The sequence below is a fragment of the Haliotis cracherodii genome, unplaced genomic scaffold (genome assembly GCF_022045235.1).
Source record: "Haliotis cracherodii isolate W230 unplaced genomic scaffold, xgHalCrac1.p SCAF_5, whole genome shotgun sequence".
Classification (NCBI taxonomy): Eukaryota; Metazoa; Mollusca; class Gastropoda; order Lepetellida; family Haliotidae; genus Haliotis; species Haliotis cracherodii.
Window position 1 is genome coordinate 18,924,286 of NW_027266308.1, and position 17,984 is coordinate 18,942,269.

A 17,984-nucleotide genomic window follows, 5' to 3' on the forward strand; every position below is an offset into this window, starting at 1 on the left:
CAGTACATCGGTTTTCAAGTACAGATCGTGATAATCGCCTAAATTCTTACAACCTAATTTATCCCAGACCGTCAGAGCGTGTTCATAATCGGCATCTGTTATTTTAGATTCTGTTAAGTTACTAGAATGATTCAAGGGGTGGTAATTCAGTTTCTTCGAAGCTAGACCAATCATCCATATATTTGTAGGGATATACACCTTTTCTAAGCAACAAATGACGAGTTATCTTATCGGTATATTGATTTGTTATCGCAAAGTCATCGGGATTGTTCGCATTAGCTAAATTGTCCAGGGAAGATAACAGAAACTGTACGGAGTCTATGAATCTAAGCCAATTACTTTGCTTTATTCTAGATTTCCCATCCTTGTCCCTTTAATGTATAGGTTTAGTCAACGAGAACGATATGTATTTTTCCATATTGTTAGGAATGCATGTTAAACCGCCGTCGGTCTTTGAGATAGCTTGCATAATGAGATGTGAATCGTATCCCCTAAGGTTATGAAACCCAACGGGGATGGGTATTGTTTGAGAATTCATTTTTAGTTTCAAGTTACACTCGTTATGCGTGGCCCCCCGATAATTACCCGTGACGTGGCAATGATCTCTTACGGAATCCCCATCCAGGGGTTTATTACAAACATGACAACTCGTTGACTTCTTATGGGCCCTCCAATCATCCCTCGTCATACACATGGGTTTCTTACACGATAATTTTTCCCTGATTATTCTCTCTTCATTTTGTAGATATTCTAGGAACTTTCCCGCTGCATCAGGACCTCTGTAAATCACGGGCTGGTTTGTTTTCCCATCATACCTTACAACTATATATCCAAACCCACAAGGAATATGTTCTTGAGTTTTGTACATAAAACTATTATCTTGATTATTATCTTGATTATTTTCTATGGGTTTGATAAGCGCTTCGAAGTCCGCGTAAATTACGTACGGTACTGGCATTTGATTACAATAATGTTCAAATTTTAATATATTTTTTCCTTCTTTAGGCATATCGATCCTAATAGCGGTTTGTCCAACACCTCTACAGTCTTCTTTATGCGCTTCTAATAGATCTTGTCTGCTGTACCCATGTAGGCATCTTTCGCAGAAATATTTCATTCCCTTATATTTAGTTTGATCGTATAATAGCCTGTTTAAGCTCTTTATCCACGTATAATGATATTTTCCATCTTTTTAGATCAGAAATGAATTTATTCTTGTGATATGTTCCGGAGCGGAGCTTATCCTGTGTACAACAATTCCTTTAGAATGTCCGAAAACATTTATAGCTAAATTATTTTGCTTTTCCACCTTATCAATTTGTGATATTGGTGTAGGTTCGTCTATACCATCGAAGTTGAGTCCATCCTTTTGGGGATAGCTAGAAGGTCTATTTGCAATTTTAGAATCTACGCGGAACAATGCAGATCTTATCATCATTCTTAAACAGTCATCAGATTTATTTTTTACGTTAATTATGGCTTTTTTCTTCTTATAATACGGGGGTAAATCTATATAAGATCCACCTTTGAAAGGCATGTAATTTGCTATATCTAAATATAAACTATCGATTTTATCCACACCCCAACCCGAACCTCTATTAGTCCAACGTTCTAAAGTTTCCTGTATACTCTGAATTGATGTATCTAATGATGCTTTTATAGTATCGGATTCGGTTATAACTTCTTGATTGCTACGGAAATATGGTTCGGTATATTCGGTGCTATCGTCTGTGTTACTTTTAGTCAATAACATTTTAATCGTCATCTGGTATTTTATACTATGTAAATCATCTAACTCCTCGTTAATTTTACTCGATATGATGGGCTTAATATCGTTAACATCCATGTTGGAATTAATATCCATCTTCCAACCTCTTAGATATTTACCAACGCCGGCGGATGTGGGTACAAATATTAATTCTTGTTGTTTATCATCATCATTATCAATATCAACATTATTATCATCATCATTATCATCAATATCTAGTAAAGCGATCAATTCAGCTCTTCTCATTTGAGAATAACCTCTCAGCCCACTGTTTCTCGCTTGAGCTTTGAGTTCTCTAACAGTCTGGGGCTTGTTGTATTCCAAACCAAGTAAGGTAATCAATTCAGCTTTAGACCACGTTGCTTTGCCATAGCCTTCAACTCTCTGACAAAAACCATTGTGGTTGAATGGTATGTGCAAAATGAGACAAATGTCTAATTGGTTGTTTTTCATATATCTAAATACGTATTCTCCCCAACCTATTCCTCTCGTTGATGTAATCTCTCTTCCTAGCATAAATAATCTGGTTCCTGACCCTATCAGCACTGTGTTTCTTACATAAACAATAACGACCTTTGACCCCTATCCCGCTTACAGAACACGTGTAGTTTATGTTTCCGCGCCTGATGTAATAATTGTGTATGCTGCAGTAAATTTCAACACAGCGTCAGTTACATAGAGTTTTTTTACCCATGAGTGTAAATCTGCAATGATTCATGGTTTATACATCTATCATATCATTTATCTAAATGCAAATCACATCTACACTATTGATTAGGCAGTCAGCCAACGCTATTTATAGGTTAGCTAACTAGGTCATGGTATAGCTGAAAATCAATACAGCAGGTAACCACATTATCACAAATGTGACCTCGCGGTCCTTTTGAGCCTCTGACGGTGTATAAAACTGACTCATTGTTGGTCTCGGTATTGGGTCAAGTTTTTTCCCATAAACGAGGAAGTATTCGTGCATGCAGATTCGACATCCTTAAATGTTTGAATGGAATGTCCTTCCTTACGCATTTCTTCATGAATATAATCTAATCTCTTCATTCTCTGCCGCGTATATTGTGACTGAGCTGCTTCGAGTTGTTCTAAAGAATTGTTATGTCGTTTACGCTCCTCTTCAACTTCTTTAGCGTTTGATTCCCTCATACTAGAAAATAAAAAATTACTCCCCGAAAAAGCTAGAGCATTAACAATAGCTCCACCGACCATCATCGCAATTGTTGCCATAGTATATGAATATAAAATATTCAAATGTTTAATAATATAAAATATTCAAATGTTTAATTAATTACTTCATTATGTCTTCTGGGATAAGTTTTTGTTTGATGAGCATATCCTTCGTTGCCATAGCCAATCCAATATCCAGAACCATCATACCTATATCAAATCCATTAAAATCTAGCTTGGGAGGTGTGGCTTTAGTAATCATTTTAGCTATACAGGCATAGCCAATGGCCAAGCCGGTGACCACCGCTGAATGATACGTTGCGTTTACCAACATTTTCCCGTCTGTAACTGGAGTAGTCATGCTTCTTATAGCATTATATGGGGGGCTAACCCCTAATTGAACTTGTTGTTGCATTGGGGGTGACGTTTTCTCTTCTCCGGTCTTATAAAAGAACCATACAGCCGCTATACCAGCAACTCCTACTAGTGCCCATGTTTTAATCGGATTAATATTTGAATTATTTATTAATTTCGCTTTCCTCGCGAGTCCTGCCTTTCTTCCTGCGGCTATTTTTAGGGGGTTCTTAGTAACTCTGGCTTTTAGTATTTTCTCATTCACATGTGGTGGTGGTTCCTCATTCACTCGTTGTTCCGCAATCTGTTGTGCATCCTCGTTCACAATCTGTTGTGGTGTCACTTGAGCCTCCATTATTATTAAGTGGGCACGTATGTTTAAACTGACAATACCTAGCCGTTTTTAAAGCTGTGGTGAACGGAGCTAAGAACATTCCGTATCTATGATAAAACTCACAGCTCACTGAGCTTATAGCGTGTTCGATGAATGGGTCTTTCTCGAGAGATTCGCATAAATACATGCGATGTTCTGCCGGGATAGGGAGAAACGTACTAGCTACGACTGTGTATAGTTGTAATATAGCCGACCCTATCGTTTTAGTCATGGTAGCTCCCAGTCTAGACTAGTAACGCGCGTACTGTTTTTTAATCTCTTCGTCGGTCATGTTATCATTTTTTTCGATGGTATAATTTTCTCCCAAATATTGGGAACATTTTCCACCAGCTACCAAAGCGGCAAGTCTTTCTCTATGTTTATCTAAAGATTTATCTGTAACTACTTCAGCATCTACATCAGATTCTTTGAGCATTTGTTCGATGAGTTTGTCGCATTCCATAATGTAATACCTAAGGAGATATTTAAGTCTAACATAATATAATATGGCATATCCAATACATCCCGTAATAATCAACTGTTGCGAAAGAATGATGATTTTGAACCACATTATGTCATATTAACCGCTAATGTTCAATTTGCTATAATTTTGCTATATTTGCTATAATTTTCCTATATTTTTGCTACATTTTGCTATAATTTTGCCATAATTTTGCTACATTTTGCTAAGCAATTGCATAAGCAGCTGGTTGATCAGTTTTTAATACGAGTTTACAGTGCTTCGTTGCCGATAACAGTTTTCTGACTTTATCTCGTTCGGGCTTGGTATAAATAACATCATTTTCGCGTAGACATTCCTTGAATGAATCTCTATCTTTGCAATGAAAGAGTGCTACCCATTTGGTCTGCTCTCTGAGATCTTTCAGGACAGAGTTGTATTTTTGAGTAAGTACCCAAACGCTATGTTGAGTATGCCGTCCGGAGAATGCTAAATACGAAAGCATATCTTTCTTTTTTGTGAGTTCTTTACTCGCGCTGCAGTCATCTATTACGAAAAGGGTTGATTCTCCTTTGTATTTCTCGTGACATACTCGTAAACAGTCTTGTAAACGATCGCCCGAATCGACTCTGTGTACCCCGTCATCATTCATTACCCAATCTCTCGATAGGTATGTTTTGTTAACGCTTATAGTCGGGCACAGAATAATAATATGATCGAAAACGTCCCTATAATGACTTTGTAAAATATCTAGAATAAAAGCTGTTTTTCCGCAGCCCGTTTGCCCGCATATGATAGCGCAGTGCGGTTCTTTAGGTTAAAGATTATTAATAGATTGCTTGCACGAATCTCCCATTCTGTATATTAAGTTGCGCATCCATAATCACGTACAAATATATGTTTAATTTACCAGCCGTTTCCTGGAGCTTCGTTATCTGTATAATGACACCCTCGCTAGCATTTTCTATTCTCCTCCCGCTGCCGTGTAGTTGGTCATCGTCTGTTGTTCGCATCTCGAGCCATAGGGCGTACTTTGTGGTGAGGTATTCACCCATCGATACACTCCCGAGAGACAGATCTTTCATGACCGCGATAACTTCCGGGCTTCGTTTTATAGAAGGAAGTTTTTTAATCTCATCCCACTGGTGATAGGCTAGCATTCCTTGGCTATGTAGTTGATTAGGAACGCCCTCGATAGTCAATTCTACTTTTGTAATCTTGGGATTGTAGAACTTCTCGGTATTTCTTTTAAATGCATCGGAGGGGTCCTCGAACAACATTAAAATACCCTTCAACGACCTCGTGGGGACGTTTAGATTGATATTCCACATCGTATCTTTATTGTCCCTCGTGATCTTTCGGTGTCGCAGCACGCGATCGTACAAAATGGCTAAACTTCCTGGTATAATGGTTACGAATTTGTCTGGCTAATTCGGGATCCGTTAACATATCGTACTCCAGCGAGATATTGTCAATGGAATAGCTAGCATCTTCACCAGCTCTGATTACTCTTCCGTAGTCATTAAAAGTGAGTTCGTATTCTAACCTATCGCCTAGGGATGCTTGATAAAAGGGCATGTGGGAATCTAGTAATTCAAAGTCTAGGGGAATATAGAATCGGTTACCTAATGCGTCGGCAACGGCCTTATCTTTTACGACGGTACTATCACCATTTTCAGCACCTACGCGCAGTCTCAATGTGTTCCGATTACAAATACCTTGGTACTGTAAGTTTTCCCGCTCTATATCCGTTCTCCAGAGATCCATGTAACAATAGTATACATCGCTATTGTCGATACTCAAAACTTCATTACCGCTAATTTTAATGGCGATTTTCTTAACGATAGCACGACCTATGTTCTGAACGGGCTCCCTGTAGAAGTCAAAATAATCGTAAATGCTAGTTGGACAGTTCCCGAAAATAACACATCGTGTGTGCCGAGATTAGGAAAGCGAACCAGAAGCGTTTGATTCTGATCAATGGTACTAGGGTTATTAGTTATAGTTACAGACTGACGAATTGCTTTGAACCCCTAATGGATCTCGAAGTCTACGTTGTGGGTTTAACTTGCGTCCGTATTGCTAAGACATTGTTATATTGAAATTGTATAACCATATGTTTAATATAAAAATGAATGATTTTGATCTAGATTATTTCGATAACCCGAATCCAATCGAAGAGATTACTGATGAAACCAGCTTTATGAATCTTAACGATGAACTTTTGAACGCAACCGTAAATGATGAACTTTTGAAACCAGCAGCGTAGCGGAAAGATTGCGTATCTTAGAAGACGAAAGATTGGCCCACCTCGAGGCTGCTTCCACTAATAGAGAGGCACTTTGTTCGCAAATCAGTCAAATTCGAGAAACTATCAATCGAGACCTCAACGATGACACTACACTGGCCGATAAAATTAAAACATTGTTCAGAAAACAGGGAATAACAATTGCCAGTATTTTAACCGCATTGGGATTTATTATATCGACTCTCACGTTAACCGGTGGTACAGGTGGTACAGGTGGTAGCGGTGGATCACTGCCTACGTCGGATGGTATAAAAGAGTGAATAAAAAAGCATTTAAAAGCATTAGGCTCAGCACTGGGAAAGCTCGCTGAGAAAGCCGCGGCCTCACTTCTCGGTATAATAGGGAGTGTTGTTTCCTGGCTCTTGAATTTATTAGCTAAGACCACCACTTGGCTTAGTCAAAACTTGTGGGCACTGATCGTAGCAAATGCAGGGCTGTTGTACGTATCCGCTAAGAACTATTAACCAAATCAGTTCGCTAAGAACTATTTAACCAAATCAGTTCGCTAACCAAATCATGAGTAAACCAACCGCGACTCCACCTAATACAAGCGCTGTATTTTCATCAATATGTTGTTGATTTTTAGCCGCAATTTGCGGTGGTACTTGTGGTTGTGCGTCAGTAGATGGTTGAGCGGTAGTTGGTGTTTGTGGCTTGACTATTCCCTTTTCGCCTGTGATTGTTTGCGTTATTAATTCGTTAATATCTGAATTTATACCTGATCGGTAGCAATAACAATCTTATTATTATAGCCTATCACTTGACCGATTTTAAGTTCCATATTACATGTATAGTCCCAGCGCATAAACGTAGTCCACTTTGGATTGAGCGTACTGTAATACATCTTGAAAACGCTTTATAGACGATGGTATGTCAACTGGTGAATTAATGGTGTCCTCCACGTTTGCGACAAACTGTTTTTGCGCATCGAATGCCGTCCCAGTACCGATAATGGACGTTCGTGTTTGCAATTGTGCACCGAGAATTGCCCATACATAAGTTCTTATTGATTCATTAACTCTTTCAAATCCTGGGTTAGTAAAATTATTTTCCGTTTTATCATTAAGAAATTCATTCCAAGTGTCTGTTGTATCGTTTGGATGCACAAACTTTGTTATAATATAAGGAATGCCACCCTCAAAGTTCATACGATCTGCATTAAACTCTTTACTCGAGAGAGCAAAGCTTGAAGGGATCATACCCTTTTTAATTAAATAATCGCTTTTTTCTTTAATAGATTTTTGTCCAGAGTACGGAATACCTAGACCATGGCTAGGTCCTTTAATGCGCCAATCTTTACTCGTAGAAACATTAAATTCATTACAAATACGTTCGAAGGCCCTCTTATCATAATGATTATTTGTGGAATTCCACGCTGGATCCAGCGGTAATGGAGCACTAATTTCTTTAAGTATACGTCTAATCTGATAGTACACGTGAAATAATATAACAGACTTATATAGTTTAAATCCTGGGACATTAACAGATACGCCACATCCAGTTGTGGCACACCATACGGCAAAGTTTAACTGATTCTGCCAAAATTGCATCGGCTTGTGAAACCAATCGTCAACCATTTTATCGTTAGTTGCTGTGAACCTGTACTTTTCAAAGATATCGTGGAATTTAACGGTCAAATCAGCACCAGAGGCAGTAACTATAATCAATTGATTAGTAATGTAAGTTGATTTCATATTTAAGTTATGATATAGTATCATTGTATATTTAATATGTATGTTACACTCACGGGAATAACAAATGGTCAGTCTATTGAACTGCTTCATACTATCGATAACTCGGATGGACAACTCGAAGTAGCTCTATGCAGTGTAACGTATTACCCGCTGTGGACCAATATAAATACTGTGAAAAGAAATAATGTGATGTTTATACCAGGTGAAAACAGTGGTATTAAAAAATACATTACTATACCTGATGGGTATTACAGCGTATGCTCACTCAATGATGAAATTTTTAAGCCTAATGGAATTAGTATCACACAAAATGAGTCGAATGGGACAGTGAAAATATACACTGGAGAAACAGGTATAATTATTGGCGAGAACTTAGCAATTACACTTGGATTTGGACAGTCAGTAACATTACCAACCAACAAAACAGTGAATGTATATGCATTACCCGATTTAGTTCCCTATAAAGAGTTGTGCATCCATCTTGATCAAATCAGCACGACGGATAATATTCAACTAGAAAGTCCTTCAACTCTGCTCAGATCTATTACAGTCAAAGATGAAAAATAGATTAGCGGTAGAACGGAATCTTTCTCACCATTACAATATACAATATTAAAGCGGGGTATTATTTCAGACCTCAAAATTTTTGTATTAGATGTAAAACACCAACCTGTACATATAGGATACTTAAGTGTAACACTCCATATTATAAATAATGGTTGATTCCATATTTAAGTTGTGATATAGTATCATTGTATATTTAATATATATGTTATACTCCCGATAATAACAAATGGTCAGTCTATTCAACTGCTTCGTACTATCGATAACTCGGCTGGACAACTCGAAGTCGCTCTCTGTGACGTAACATATTACCCTCGGTGGACCAATATAAGCGCTGCGAAAAGAAATAATGAGATGTATATATTAGATGAAAAAAATCTAATTGAAAACTCCATTATTATACCTGATGGGTATTACAGCATATGCTCACTCAATGATGAAATTTTTAAGCCTAATAGAATTAGTCTAACACAAGATGAGTCGAATGGGACAGTGAAAATCAACACTGGAGAAAAAGGTGTACGGATTTTAGGGAACTTATCAGCTACACTTGGATTTTTACGCGGAATTTTATCAATATACAGGTCAACATTTGATGTAGAGACTTTGCCCGATTTAGTTCCCTATAAAGAGTTGTGCATCCATCTTGATCAAATAAGCACGACGGATAATATTCAACTAGAAAGTCCTTCAACTCTGCTCAGATCTATTCAAGTGAAAAATGAAAAAAATAATAGCGGTAGAACGGAATCTTTCTCAACATTACAATATACAATATTAAAGCGGGGTATTATTTCAGACCTCAAAATTTCTGTATTAGATGTAAAAAATAGGATACTTAAGTGTAACACTCCATATTATAAATAAAGGTTGATGCATCAGGCCCTGGATCGCCCAGAAAATGTAATACAATTGCGCTTTCCGATCTCGGAGACACAGAAGGATTCGATAAACCCGGTACCAATGGTAAGTTATACGCTTTACACTTACACGATAATGTATACAAGCGGAAAGAAGTTACATTCACGGGTAATTTAGAAGATTTAAGCGATGTCGACGTTAGTAGACTCCTTAAAAACACTTCGTACAATATTACTCGCAACGACGATAAAAAATGGACTATGGTCGACGCAAAAATCGAGTGGCTATTGAATATTGTCATTACCCCACCGTATGTGATGATGGGTAAGGGACATAATTTAACTAAGATAATAAATAGTGGCATCGTACTCGCGGCTTATATCCCGTCAAAACGAAAAAGTGTGTTAGTCTCTCCCCTGCCAGAAGACCCAGGTCATATGTTATTTAGTCGTCCGGCCTTACAAAATGTTAGTTTAAATTTGGTTACAGAATTCAGTGATATTAAAGTTAACTTGAGTGCAATACCTAATATTTCTACACTTATCATTGAAGTCTTGTTCGGAGATGCACCGGTAGATGCCTTCGAAGTATTACCAGGTCTATCGATTAAATGGCTCAAGAAACACGAGCGTCGGCGTTGCAGTATTATTCATATTGGAACATCACCCGTTGCAACCCTCGAGGGGGTCCAAATTATTAAAAGTGGTAGTATTTCTCTTACTAAGACATTCTTGCCGTATAATATACATTTGATAAGGTTAATGTATACTCTCAAAACATTTAAGCAAGACCAATTAAAGACTATTATATGATCGTAATATACACTATGAGTTTATATCCAGCGCTCGATGAGGCATTTGAAAAGATGGAAACTGTTGATGGATTTCGATTACATCAAATAAGCGACATAAAACATCGAATAGAGAAGTATAGAGAGTTGAGACTTGGATTGTATAAAAAGTATTGCAGAGCCGTGAATGCTCTGGACGGAGTTGACACCGCACTTGTAGCAGCTGGCATGGGACTCGGTGTAGCAGGTGTTGGTTTATTATCAACTATAATCGCCGCACCTATCGTGCTCGGCATGGAAATAGCCGCCGGAGTCTCGGGACTGGCAGGAATAGCGATAAAATTCATTTCTCGTAGGTTGCAAAAGAAAGCATTAAAACATGATAGTATTCGGATACTCGCCGAAGCAAAGTTGAACAGCATTGAGGATCATATTTCGACAGCAATGGTCGATTGTAAGATATCCGAGGATGACTTTCGTTTAGTGTTGTCGGAACTCACCAAATACAACGCAATGAAGCTGGAGATTCAATCAAAATCTCGTAAGACCAGTGGTATTAGCGAAGACGAGAAAAAAAGTTCATAGAACAGGGGAGGCAACAAGCGCGTCAATTATTCCGTGCCAAAACCAAAGAACTGGTTGGAGATTAAAAATAGATTGCTTACTATCACTTTACTTAGACAAATGCTTACATAAATATATATAATAATGGAGATCGAAAAACGCTATTAAATGGAGAGAATTACCACAAGGTTTTTATTATATCAGTGATGTCAAACCAACCAAATACGGTTATCAATTGTTTCTTATCAATTTACAAGAAGAGTTTAGTTATATAGTCTGGTCTCCTAGTAAAATGAACGAAGAACTTAATAAAAATGTTGAATATCGCATTATCGATGAAAATAATAAAGAATATTTTTATTACCATTTAGGCTCATCTAAAGCAATGATTGGCCCCAGGTATTGGTGAGCTAGAGTCAATTTAACTTAATCTCATGACTATCATTGAATCGCATAATCATTTTGGCATAAAAAATGCCACCTGTAGTAGCGGTATAGGTATATAAACCCAGCTCCAGTGGAGTTGCGGCAGAACCCCTATTACCTAGACTACTAATGAATATTATCATTGTTAGATTGTTATTTTCAAATTGTTCTATTGTGTATGTAAATATTCATTTACTTCAACCCAATCTGGTTCATTTACTCAAAGGGCGGTAGGGTAGCCAAGTGGTTAAAACATTCGCCGCACACCCGGGTTCTATTCCCGACATGGATACAATGTGTAAAGCCCATTTCTGGTGTCCCCAGCCATGATATTGCTGGACTATTGCTAAAAAAGCTGCGTTAAACCTCACTCACTCATTTACTGAAACCTCATCTGGTTCTCATGAAATAAAGAATTTAAAAGTGCATTTCAATCTATTTGTAATTCAGAGTATAAAATTTTATAGATAGTTTGCCTGGTTTGGAGAATACACTCTATGTCACCCCTGTTCATTGTTAATGTTAGTTTGTTATTATCCCCCGCCACGAAGTGGAAGGGGGATATAGGAATGGGTGCTGTCTGTCCCTCCTTCCATCTTTCCATCCATCCACTTATGCCTATTGGTAGTTTGGGAATTTTGAAAATTTTATTTTTCAAGTTTTCATGGCAACAGTTTTGACTGAAAATTGCGGTAGTGCTCCTTTCCGGAGCAGATTTTCAAAACTGTACAATATGTCTTGACCAAACTTGGCACATAGATAGATCTAGTGGTAAACTGGTGCTTTTTGATAGTTTGGGATTTAAAAAAAAAATTCTTTTGAGTTTCCGTAGCAACAACTTAGACTGAGACTGAAAATGGTGGTAGTGCTCGGAGGTCTAATGCCTTGCACACCTGACATGTCATATTAGGATATGAGTATTTTATGCTTGTTTTGAAATGAATCTCTTAATGTATCTAAATACAATGTATTCATTTAATCAAATCTTTCTTATTTCTAAATAAAAGTTATAAGGTAATCCATCTATGCCTGGGTTTTTGTTGTTCTTCATTGATTTTATTACCTGGGTTTATTCTCCAATGTCTGTAAAAAATGTTCAAACTTTTCATTATTGTATTTGATAATAATGGGGTTTCAGTAGCTTCCAACATATTGATGGTATCACTATCAGTACTGCCTCTGGCTTATATAAGCTATTATAAAACTCCTAAAGACATTTTTAGAGTACATACACTCATATCATTTCTCTTTTAAGAAGTACATACAGTTGGGCCCTCACTCTATAAACGTTCATAACCAATTAATTCACATGAAGTGAAAGTCAATTCTTTAGTATTTCTTTCAATGAAAATCCATTGAGAAGGAATTAGATAATCAGGAATATACATATTCCTTTTATCATCTGTCATGAGGCACAAGATTCTGTCTGTTTTTAACTGAATCTTATCTTTGAATAAACAGAGAAATTTAGTCATACAATATGTAAAAGATAAAAAAACTGAAACAAAAAACACCTGGTAAAAATTACTGGGTTGTAAATAAGTATGGTCCATAATGGATGACCTCAATCCAGTATACACTGCTTAGACGCCCCCCCCCCCCCCCCCCACACACACACACACACACACACAACTCATTGATAAAACGATTCAGATTGAAGCACATCACCAGCGCATACACAATCCATACATTTGCAATAAGAATGTGTTTGTCTTCCTTTTATACGATGCTAGTTCAAGTATAACTCCATCAGACTGTGCCATTTAGTTTGTTGACACCAAACTGGTGATATGTGAGACAATGTGAGACAATGTAATTAAACTACTATGTTTTAATTTTGTCGGCTTAGTTTTGTTTAACTAGGTGTTTACTCAACAGTCACTGAAGCACGCATTCTCTTCCCCCCCCCCCAAAAAAAAATCAAAGAATTTGTGCTTTATTTTTATACAAAATATGCTTGTTTTTGGGTTCAGGTTAAATGCGCTAGAATTTTTGTCTTATCCTGCATTAATACCTTAATGCTTCTACTGCTGTTCTTTGATCTAGGAGACAGAGCTGTGAGAGGTCCTGGCTACAGAAATTGTTGTCCCAACCAGTTGTGTGGGAAGCACCCTCCCACAGCTACCCTGTGACCGGAAGTGGCAATGTCACATATACTCTCATCACTGCTTGTCATCAGATTGAGAAATGTTTGAAAATATACCTCTCCAGTTTGAAGAACAAGATAGCATTCTTTCCTTTGACAACCAATATGATCTCAATTGTATATTTTATTCTCTGGTGTACTAGCATGGTCTGTTCAGGTTACCTTAGCGTAATTGTCGCCTGAATTCAGCTCTTTCCTGTGCTTTTTTTGTGCGTGTGTTGTTCCATCCGCCATCTTGTTTTGCTTGTCTTGTGCTTTGATATTTCAATATGCCTATCTTAGTGCTTGTTCATGTGCTATATATATTTCTATTCTGGGCTTTTTAAGTATATAATTATACTCTTTATATCGAGTCATAATTACGTGCCTGCCATTCTTTGTTATTATGTGTGTCTATTCTGCTTGCAAGTTTGTCTATTCCATTGAAATTATATGTCCCGTTGCTCACAATCAGCCAGGGCTCCCCAACCCCAGAGCACTGATCGTATGGTTGCCTGTTCTACATTGTCACACTGCGGGTTTTGCTGATCTCTCTCCCCTCACGACACACCCAACATGCCCGCAGGCATCCCCAGATGGCTGACCACAGGGACACTTCTCCGACATCGGACAACATCGACACTGAGGTGTTATTATCCCCTACCATGCTACAATCATCACTACTTGAGCTGTGCCTCTCCTCCCCACCGTCGTCTACTGCATTCATGCCCACTGTGTCCACACCTATGGTCACCTCTTTGTCATCAGCTCGTCTGGCACCTGCAGCCCAGAACTGCCGCCTCTCATGCCTCCTGGTTTCAGCTCGTTCCCTCCACCATATTTGGATCCCACCTGGATTCATTAGATGCAAGGACCGCCTCCGTGGTCTAGTGGTAGAGCGTCCGCCCGGAGAGCGGAAGGTCCGGGGTTCGATCCCCAGCCGCGTCATACCAACAGACGTTAAAAGATGGTACTTGTTGTTACCCTGTCTGGCGCTAGGCATTAAGGGGCTAAAACAAGGACTGGTCGGCTCAGAGTCAGTATACTGTGTCTGAGTGGGATATTCATGTTAAACTGCGACATGGTATCACAGTGAGCTAGCACTATAAATCGGCATCAGTCAGGACTAGAACACAAACACACACACGTACATGCACGTCGCTATATAAGTGCAATAATCTTTGACGAGAGGTTAAACCCTATTTCACCTCATCTCACCTCATTAGATGCAATCCATGTACCCGTCATCCGTGGCTCAGGCAGTTCCTATGGATCCTATGGCTGCTCTGGCACCTCTGGTCTTCACTATTCCCATAACATATCTGTTACTCCGGTGCCATCAGCACCAACAGAGCCTCCAGGTTTTCAACCATTAATCAGTATACCTCCGGCTTCTGCTCCTGTGCTAATAGCACTTCTACGCTGTTCCTACGAATCACAGAATGACCAAGAAACCGGAATTTCAGTCACTTTTGCGGTCATTTTGTCTGGAGGATCAATGTGCCAATTTTCGTCCCCCATCCTGGGATTTGAACATGGTATTGAAGTCACTCTGTACTGCTCCCTTTGAACCACTTCTTCTTTCTTCATTCTTACCCAAAAAATAATTCACTTGGTGTTGGCTATTGCAGCTCAATTCAACAAGTACGGTGCACCTTGGGCTGTGCTGGGATTTCATTGCTAAGAATCAACTTGTTTTTGGCACTCGGATACTGTCTTTGCCAGTCTTTTTCTCCGAGGTGTGGCTCTTGAAGTTGTGCAAGGTGTTCGTAGTTCCGGTTCCCTGGTGGTGGTGCAGCAGGTCACACACCCCAGACGGTCTTGTCTCATACAGCTCGGAACTGACCGTGTGACCTCTCTGGTAGAAATTACTCCAGACTAGAGGGTTTCATGTTTCCTCTTATTCCATCTGCTTGAATTGGAATTTGGAACTTGGCTGATGCTCTTTTCTACATTTTCTTTTTCCATGACTGGATTTCACACCTCGTACTCTCCCTCGTGTGGGAGTATGCCACACAACTGGTTGGTACAACAATTTCTGTAGACAGGATCTCTCAGAGCTCCTTCTCCTAGTCACACAACAGCAGTAGAAGCATTAAGTTAGTAATGCAGGATAAGTATCCAAATGTAAATTTTTTTTTACATGTTTTGTAAGGTGATCAACTTGATATTACTGGTCTGCACAGAATCAGATGATCTGTGACCCAGCGAGTAGGAATGAGTGCCAGGTGCACCTGTTTGAACATCAGGTCATTGCATTTACCTTCTTCTCAATGGGATGGCCATTTGAAAAGTGGCATTAAGCCCCACTCACTCACGCAAGTACCTGGTGAACAACAGTGTTGTCATGGATGAGAAGGTCCTAAGCCCTGTATATGTCTGGATCCAGCTGACTGTTGTCTCTATGATGATGTCTGATTGCTGCCCACTCACCCAGTCACTGGTTAGGTTAACTTAACATTACTATTCCCCGCCCAACAAAGTTGGCGGGCATGTAGAAACGGGCTCCGTCCGTCCATCCGTCCGTTCATCCGTCACGTTTCGTTTCCGGAACATAAGTCATAAACCGTTCAATATTTTTTCATCAAACTTTGCAGGTGTGTCAGGTACATGCTGAACTGGTGCCTTTTGCTATTTAGGTTCTGTGAGGATAGGGTTCGTTTCCGGAGCATAACTCATAAACTGTTCAATACTTTTTCATGAAACTTTGCAGGTTTGTCAGGTACATGCTGAACTGGTGCCTTTTGCTATTTAGAAATTTTTATTTTTTTGCGTTTCCATGGCAACAAGATGGACTTAGGTTCTGTGAGGGTAGTGTTCATTTCTGGGGGCATAACTTATAAACCGTTCAATATTTTTTCATGAAACTTTGCAGGTTTGTCAGGTACATGCTGAACTGGTGCCTTTTGCTATTTAGAAATTTTAGAAATTTGTATTTTTTATGTTTCCATGTCAACAAGATGGACTTAGGTTCCAACCTCTTTTTTTTTTTTTTACAATTTCCATGACAAGTTCCACCTCGGTTAAAAAAGATTAGGGTTTGTTTAGATTTAATTATGTCATAAATTCTGCAACAGGGGCGGGGGATATAGCCACGTTAGTGGCAAACTCTTGTTGTAGTTGCTCCTGGTTCATTCTCCATGGTATACTTAAAGGCAAAGTGAAGGAACCATAAGTCAGCAAAGTAATGTTAACCAAACCAGTGAGTGAGCAGCAATCAGACATCACCAAAGAGTCACACAGTGTATCTGATATAAGTTCTTTTACAGGTGTTGACACTGTCAGGACTATGTTCAGGACTAACAGAGGCAGTGGTCATCAATCCCTTTGAAGTTGTCAAAGTGAAGCTTCAATCAGAAAGGAACTCATATGCCATGGTAAGGAATTATAACTCCACTTTCATCTCAAGCAGAATTCAAGGGATGGCCTTAGATAGACTGTAAATGAACAAAAGTGTATCTGTGATGATAATAACTCGTACTCCAGTAGCTTGATGAATGTTTGCAGCAATTTGATTTACCAATTGTGAGCAATTTTGTAGAGCCTGATTTCGGATCAATTGATCCTTCGCTCATGTCATTCACTCCCTGAACGGGTCCGATCATCAACATTTTGGGTTTGTTGGTACCTGTTAAATAGTCTGTTAATCACAGACTGTAAAACATTGAATGTATTGGCCACTGCACACTTGACACATTCATTGGCAGCAGAAGTCAACCAACAGTTGACTCTTTGCTTGTTTTGACTGCCTTTGTATTTGTTAATTCATAAAGACGTTGAACGTAGACTTGTTTCGAAGTAAAAGCTTGGTCCCTGCATGGTCCTCTTTATTCATCATTTTCAGTTGTGACACAACAGTGTTTAACTCTATGTTTTGAAAATCTTTATATCACCAATACTATACTGTATCACGTCCCGGATGTTACGTCTGTCATTTGTATCATCCAGGTCTCTTTGCTTTGTAAAAGGCATTATGTAGGATACATTTACATATGAATAAGTTTGTTGTGACATAAGTTTTGTAGAAATGGAAGATCTCATCTCTTTCTCTCTCGCTCTCACAAATAAAAATGTTTCTTTTGGGCTAGACTTGTGTCTGGGAGAACATCGAAATTCTATTTCTTCATGTATATATTACAGATAATGGATGATTTAATGGAAACATGTCTGAAACAAATTTTTGACGAACACGGTCTAAATTACATATGGACATCACAAAATGTTCAAAGTCAAGGTTATCTAAAATAAATAGTTATGGATAAACTGAATGATATCAACTTGCAATCCTCGATAGCTGCAAGAGATAAATCCTCCACATCATCCATGTACAGAATGTTTAAAAACAATTGTTAAATTTTGAAAAATATTTGCTTAATACAGTTTCATTTTACAATTTTACTTAAGCTTAGAACCTCCTAACACAATTTATCAATTGAAACAGGAAGATGGAGGTAAATACCTTTAGCGGAAAAAATGCCTTCTCCGCCAATTATGTAACAAAGGTGATGAATTTTACTATTC

At 38.5% G+C, this 17,984-nt stretch overlaps 1 protein-coding gene across 1 annotated transcript in view; it reads left to right on the plus strand.

The window, feature by feature from the left end:
* Positions 1-17,984, plus strand: part of LOC139442071 (mitochondrial 2-oxodicarboxylate carrier-like) — a 65,995-nt gene that overhangs the window by 26,387 nt on the left and 21,624 nt on the right. Inside the window, exon 4 of the mRNA XM_071222852.1 lies at positions 16,733-16,840. Within this exon, the coding sequence (XP_071078953.1) occupies positions 16,733-16,840 (108 nt within the window). The remainder of the gene's footprint in view (positions 1-16,732; positions 16,841-17,984) is intronic.